Below are 7,270 nucleotides of genomic sequence, written 5' to 3' on the forward strand. Positions count from 1 at the left end.
GGGGGTTGGGGGGGCACTCAGGGGACAGGCAGCAGTTGGATAGGCATGGGAGTCCCAGGGGTTTGTCAGGGGACAGGTAGGGGGTGGAGTCCTAGGGGGGAACTTGGGGGGTGTGTGTCTCAGGAGGGGGCAGTTGGGGACAAAGAGAGGGGAGGCTTAGATAGGGGGTGGGGTCCCGGAAGGGGGCAATCAGGGAACAAGGACCAGTGGGGCTTAGCTAGGGGGTGGGGTCCTGGGGGGCAGTTGGGGCAGGGGTCCCGGGAGGGGGTGATCAGGGAGCAGGGGGGTTGGATGGGTTGGGGTTTCTGTGGGGGGCAGTCGAAGGGAGTGGATGGTGGCAGGGTGGGGCTACCCTCCCTCCCCGTGGAATGTCCTATTTTTTGAATGTTAAAATATGGTATCCTTACCTTCCCAGTGCAGCTCTCCATTCAAAGCAGGCTGTAGCACGAGGTCTCAGCTTCCTCACTCCCTCACCCCCTCTTTCCTGTTGGTAGTGGCCAAGGGAATGCTGGGAAATGTAGTTCTTTCCCTGCTCCAGGGCTGGCTCTATAGGCAGGGAGCTAACCAAGGAACTACAGCTCCCAGGGCCCCCTGTTGGTTCTCAGCTCCCATGCTGGATCCCTGCTGCCGCTGCAAATGGGCTGCCCCAAGCACGTGCTTGCTTTGCTGGTGCCTAGAGCTGCCCCTGTAGATGAGCACCGTAAGTGTTGTGAGTCTCACTGTTGCTATGGTGGAAAGATTTTTTTTTCCAAAGAGGAAGGTTTTGCAGGATTTCCTAAAGATGGTCAGTCTCTGTATTCACCTGATCTCCTCTGGCAGTCTATCCCAGAGCCAGTTCCCTTCTACTGACCATGTCTTGTCCCTAGCTCTCACATGCTTCACTCTGGGCTTTTTGATTTGCATCCTCCCAGAGGAGCCCATCTCCCTGGCAGAAAACACATCAGAATTCAGTCCTTAAGCTGTGGTCTTCGGACTGCAACACAGGAATGGGAGGGAGAAGACGTGGGTCCTCTTTCGGTCTCTTCCACTGACTCACAGAGTGACCTTGAGTAAATCACTGCAACAAGGATGGTCCACAGGAAAAGCTCTAGTGAAGCAGTGCAGCATTGAATGGGTGGGGAAAATGTCATATGATGCAGCCAGAACTGGGAACACAAGCATTATGAGGTCAAAAACCCCAAAGAGCTGCTATAGTTTATAATGGCTAACTCTGAGAGGCCAAAACTCTGTGCACCTCTCTTTAGAAACATTTCATCCATTAAAATAGCAGCTGCCAAGAGGTTAACAATAGAAGCCATTTAGAATAGCACTGCCCCTCTTGTTCCTGCTGAGTGGCTGCACCTTGAATCTTAACCCATATAGTGTGCTAGTCATGGTGAAAGGATCCTCCTAGACAAACATCAAACTAAAGGTGAACAAACTTTGAACCCTACTTTGCCATCTCCAGACAACACAATCAGTGAGAGGAAGAATGGTGATGTGATCGATGCACTGGACTCAGGGGATCTGGGTTGAATTCCTGGCTTTGGCAAAGCTGCCTGTGTGACTTTGGGCAAATCACTTAATCTCTATGTGCCTTAGTTCCCGTCTGTAAAATGGGTATTGTTACAACCTGGTGCAGTACCCTCCGTATAGTCATCAGTCTGTTGTGAGTGGGCCCAATCATTGTTGTGAGAGGGCCCAATCCAAGTCAATTGGCTCTGGGTAGAGTCTAGTCACTGTTTCTAGCTCTGAGACTCCCCAGCACACTCAGAAGCTCAGATCTGTTGGGATATGGGGTGCTGCCATCCAGCTGCCCTGGATCCTGAAACCTCTCAAGCCTCCCAGTTGCTTACTCATTCTCCATCAGAGTCCCAACTAGGTTAAGGGTCTCTGGGCTTCTACTGGGTCTCTGGCAGGAAAGTAAGGAACACAGACTTAGCAAAGATGTTCCTTAATCATCATGGCTTTACTTTTAAAGCATTCAAGAATTACAGATCTTTGAAAATAACAGAAGCCCTGAGATGCACTGTCCCGAGTCTGATCTCATCCCTTCTGTAAGTCCCTGGTTTGTCAGACTCTGCTTAGCCTGAAACTCTCTCCTGCCCTCTCTCTTTCAAGCCCTTCTTACATGTTGCAGTGGATGGGCCCCTGCACAGAGCAGAATCTTGCTCTTAAATAGGGCCATGACTCTGAGCCATGTGCTCGAACTGAGATGCTCCAGATCCCCCAGTTATGCTTGCCCCCTACCCTTGTGGGCCCAGTGTAGAGACCATTGTTCTATGGGGTTGGACCAATAGTTCAGTCATTCAGAATCAGTAGCCCCAGATGACTCTGATGATGGTCCTTCAGAAAGGAGCTAGGGCAGCTGTCTGGAATGCAGTGCAACAGGCTACCCTTGCACAAGTCCAGACTAGTGTTCAACACATAGTGTACAATAGAATTCATAATCTGATCCAGACATATCCTCCTCGGTCACAGTGATAGCATTTCCCTACTTCACAGAGTTTATAAGATGCAGATACATTGGTGATGAGAACCCTATAAATCCCTAGGCAGATCAAAAGGCTAATGGGGATTAACATGTTTTTTTCCCCACACTTCTGTCTGGCCACTTGGTGGCACACTTATTCCTTACATTGTTCAGCTGGATGGAACCTCAGTTGTGGGGAAGGGAAGGTTTTTAATGTTACTGATGGAGAGCTTGGCAGTTTGGTGGTTTGCTGAAGTAGTTCTCCAGTCACTAAATGTTACCGTTGGGGAATTGGTGCATTCAGTCAGGATTTCTCCAGGCATGGAGCAAAAAAGGGGTTGCTAGGCACCACAACAGGTGGTTCAATAGCTCAGACTGATTTATAATTTTCATTACCATTTTTCATCTGTTCCAGACAACCCTGAGATACAACATCCTTCTTCCCAATAAGACTTCTGGGTTCTCTCTCTCAGTGCAGACGGCAAATGCTTCCTGCGCAGACAGTTTCCGGGCAAAGTTTGACATCGTCCTCTCAACCAGGTAACCTCCCTTCAGTTGCCTGGATGACAAGAACTGGCTGGTTAAGACGGGATGGCTTTTGAAAGAACAGATTACAAATATTAAAGTGCTATTAGATGGTCTGTGTAAAATACCTGAGGGTACTAATCGCCTTGGCCTGCTAGACACTTACCCCAAACCCCAGGGATACCCCCTCTTTCCAGACAACTGTCCCTCCCTGGGGATACTTGTCCCCTTCTTGGACATCTATCATTGGTCATTTCCACACCTCTTCCATGTTAATAAATGATCAGCAATTACATGCAATTCGAAAAGGCCTTTGCAGGCTGTGTGTGCTCTGGAGCCGAAGGTGTCATTGTGTTTCCTCCACATTCATGGTCCAGAGTGACCCAGTCCCTCCCATTTCAGTTATGCCGGGAAACGCAATATCTCCAACATGGCCATTATCGACGTCAAGATGCTCTCTGGCTTCGTACCTGTCAGTTCATCCCTGCAGAAGGTAAGGAATGGCAGTGACATGAATAAGCCACCTCAGGGGAAGAGGGGGTTACAGAATATTACAACATGGACTGGATAAAAAAGGGGGCCTGGTTAGCACTGAGAAAACACTTTCCAAGGGATTTTAACGTGTCTGTAGCACTTGAATAGATTGTGTATTCTCAGCCTGGGGGTCACACCCTCCAGGAGTCCTGAGCAGGGGTCAGGGTGTCACAACTACCCTGTTTCCTAGATTGCTAAACTTGACGGAGTTCCCAGATAGAGCCTGATTAAATGGGAGTGAGATTGAGGGAAGGGAGGTGTCCTAATATGGACAAGGTTGAGGATCACTGGATTAGATTAACCAACTGGAATTCCAAACTGACTGTCTCCTGTATAACTGTTTAGGTATGTGCATTTCCTGACAAAGCCACTACACACTTGGGTCTCTATCAAGTGATTATTTTTATTGACCCATGCTATCCATTAGATAACACTTTGACTCAGTCATTTACTGCAGATTCTGGGGTGTCTTGCTTTCAGTGATTATTAATATTTTAATGTTTCCCACATTTCCTCATCTAAAGCTTCGTGAGGATCAGAAAGTGATGCAGGTAGAAACCAAGCAAAACCACGTCCTCTTCTATCTGGAGAGTGTGAGTTCTGGAAAATCAATTCTTTGGTTTGGGTTTAGCAGGTTTTAATTTTGCATAGAAGATACATGCATAGCCACTCCACATATGTGTGATAAACTGCATTGATCATGCACCTTTGCCCATTAATCCATCTACCCTGAAACTATTCTAACATTCCAAATCCCTCAGCAGCTTCCAGCAGCCTCCTGTTCTTTTATTCAAAATAAAACACACACAAAATGTTTCCTCCTTTCAGACACTGACTGCTGGGGGCCAGGGAGCAACCTCCCCAGTGTGCACACAGCTCCACTAGGGGGTTTCCTCTAAAGCAGCTGGTGCTGGCCACCAGCACAGACCGGATACTGCACTAGATGGAGCACTAATTTTATCTGGTCTGGAAATGTTGATGCTCCTTCTCCTCCTCACACCTGCCACATAGAGAATTTCCACCTTCCCTCCAATCAAACTGCACCTGCCTCAGGACTAGAGCTAGCAGAACACAGTCCTGCCACAGAAGCAGCTTTTCTAGTCAGAAAAAAATGTCGCATTTTTAAAGTTGATTCCCTTGAGGCCCTGCAGGGAGTGTTTACACCAGTGGAAAGGGGAGATTCCCAGCTTCTCCATGGGATGCACACCCTCACTTCTATGCTTGGAGGGACTGCAAGACATTAGACTTCAATGTCATGACCATTGGGGATTTAGAAGTTGTTTTTGCTTCCTCTGAGCCCTGTGTATTGGGACTCATGATGACTGAGGATCACAGCAATACAAGAAGGAGAGGAAAATTGGAACTAATAACATTTTAAAAAAATTCTCTAAGACTGTTTCTAAAATGACAGATACAGGCAGGTAAATAATGGATGCCAGGGCTGGAGTGCATCATGCACACAGGAGATGTGTGTGTTGGGAACCCACCACAGCTTAGCAGTTCCTGGGGTTGACCCTTTACAGAGGAGTCAGTGTTCTATGAATAAAAGCTGATGCCCATCTCTGTCCCTCACATTCCCAGGTCTCACGGAAGACTATCAGTTTCTCTTTCTCTGTTGAACAAGACCTTCCTGTGTCCAACATCAAACCAGCTTCAGTGCTGATCTACGATTACTATGAAACAGGTAGGAGGGCTTTGTTTAGACCACACACCAAGTGGGGGGAAGTGTCACTGCATTTACTAAAGCTGATGGAGGGCCATTACAATTGGGAGGCTGATGAGGGCCTTGGAACTCAATAGGGGTTTGAGCCAAACCTACTCAAGTCAATGGAGAGACACCTGTTTACTTCAATGAGCTTTGGCTCAGGCCATATGTGCTGAATGTGGAATAGGTAATGGGCTAGAACTGGGAAGATTTCAAAGAGATCCATTCTGAGCTTCTATGGATTAGGGATACTCCACAGGGAGGGGAGGTTTGTGTGATGGGCATCAGAGATGGAGTGACTTCTTACTGCAATGGGAATGTTCCCATCTCTTCCAGACGAACATGCTGTTGCAGAATACAAGTCACTCTGCAATGAAGCTGCCCCTGAAAGCAACGAATAGCCTTGGAAAGGTAAGTGAGAGCTGGAGACACTGAGCAGATACAAGGAGAAGGCGGTGAGTGGAGAGCAAGAAGAAAGGTGAGGTAAATGGGGAGCTGCACTGAGTAGATGGACAGAGGTGGGGTAAAGAAGTTGATAGAAGTTCCTGTAGGTTAGGGTTATCTAGTTTCCACCAGCCTGATCAAAGAGTAGGGAGACAAGGTTGTTTTCATGTAAGAGCCCAATCCTGCCAGATGCCAAGTTCCCAAAATTGATGGGAGTTGGGGGCACTCAGCAGTTCCCAGGAAGAGCTCTGCCCTCTGCAGCATTGGAGTCCAAGTGCATAAAATCAGACTGATGGAAAATGGCTGAAGAGTATTATATAAGCGCTAGCATCTTCCAAAATGCAGTGCTTTTCTAATCAGCCCTTTAAAGCCTGCCTCTTCCAGGTACCCACCTGGCCATTTCACAGGGAGCTGGGACTCATGGAAATCCCATTTCTAGCCAGTGAATCAGTGAAATGCTTTCTGGAGAGAAAGCTGGCTCATACTGACGTCATTCTTGGGGCTGGAGTATTGATGGTTCAGTGGGAGACATCTCACCTGACATGTGAGGCCCCAGTTCAATTCCTGGAAATGCAGCATTCTTACATCATGTTGGCTGCTACTTGCAGGGCTGGGCTGTTGGAGCTACAGATGTATCCAACAGCTGGATTCCTTGGTCCAGCCTCACAATTCTGCCCTCAGTATAGTTGTGCAGCAGAAGTGAGCTGGGCCCCTAACCCAGAGATTAAGAACATAAGAATGGCGGTACTGGGTCGGACCAGATGTCCATCTAGACCAGTATCCTGTCTTCCGACAGTGGCCAATGCCAGGTGCCCCAGAGGCAATGAAGAGAACAGGTAATCATCAGGTGATCCATCCCCTGTCGCCTATTCCCATCTTTTGGCAAACAGAGGTTAGGGACATCATACCTGCCCATCCTGGCTAATAGCCACTGATGGACCTATCCTCCATTAACTTATCTAATTCCTTTTTTGAATGCTGTTATAGTCTTAGCCTTCACAACATCCTCTGGCAAGGAGTTCCATAGGTTGACTGTGCGTTGTGTGAAAAAATTCTTCCTTTTGTTTGTTTTATAACTACTGCCTATTAATTTCATCTGGTGATCCCTAGTTCTTGTGCTATCAGAAGGAGTAAATAACACTTCATTATTTACTTTCTCCATAACAGTCATGATTTTATAGACCTCTATCATATCCCCCCTTAGTTTTTTTTTTCCAAGCTGAAAAGTCTCAGTCTTATTAATCTCTCCTCATATGGCAGACGCTTCATATCCCTAAGAATTTTTGTTGCCCTTTTCTGAACCTTTTCCAATTCCAATATATCTTTTTTGAGATGTGGCGACCACATCTGTACACAGTATTCAAGACTGAATTCATGCTCTCCTAGAATCTATGAATTCTGTGTTTGCCTTGTTCTCACTGATGTTTCTGCTTTGCTTTTTCCTCCAGGACTGTGGTGAACGATGAACAAGTGATCATGTTTCCTATTTTCCTCTATGTTCAGTCACAGAAAGGGCCATTTCATTGCACTTCACCCTTCTAATCACAGGGGTCCATGACAACGTGTGTCATTTTTACCTGAACTTAGGCCTGATGCTTCCTTCCATGAAG

General features: G+C 47.2%; 1 protein-coding gene across 1 annotated transcript in view; it reads left to right on the plus strand.

Annotated features, from left to right (window-relative positions):
* LOC113405450 (ovostatin-like) overlaps positions 1 to 5,617 on the plus strand; it is a gene marked incomplete at its 5' end in the record, with an annotated part of 23,692 nt that extends 18,075 nt beyond the window's left edge. Inside the window, 5 exons of the mRNA XM_026646663.1 lie at positions 2,868 to 2,992; positions 3,380 to 3,470; positions 4,036 to 4,104; positions 5,093 to 5,195; positions 5,553 to 5,617. Coding sequence (XP_026502448.1) covers positions 2,868 to 2,992; positions 3,380 to 3,470; positions 4,036 to 4,104; positions 5,093 to 5,195; positions 5,553 to 5,617 — 453 coding nt within the window. The remainder of the gene's footprint in view (positions 1 to 2,867; positions 2,993 to 3,379; positions 3,471 to 4,035; positions 4,105 to 5,092; positions 5,196 to 5,552) is intronic.
* Between the last annotated feature and the right edge of the window lie 1,653 nt (positions 5,618 to 7,270).

The sequence above is a fragment of the Terrapene carolina genome, unplaced genomic scaffold, assembly GCF_002925995.2.
Source record: "Terrapene carolina triunguis isolate 2854851 unplaced genomic scaffold, T_m_triunguis-2.0 Scaffold37473, whole genome shotgun sequence".
Lineage (NCBI taxonomy): Eukaryota > Metazoa > Chordata > Testudines > Emydidae > Terrapene > Terrapene triunguis.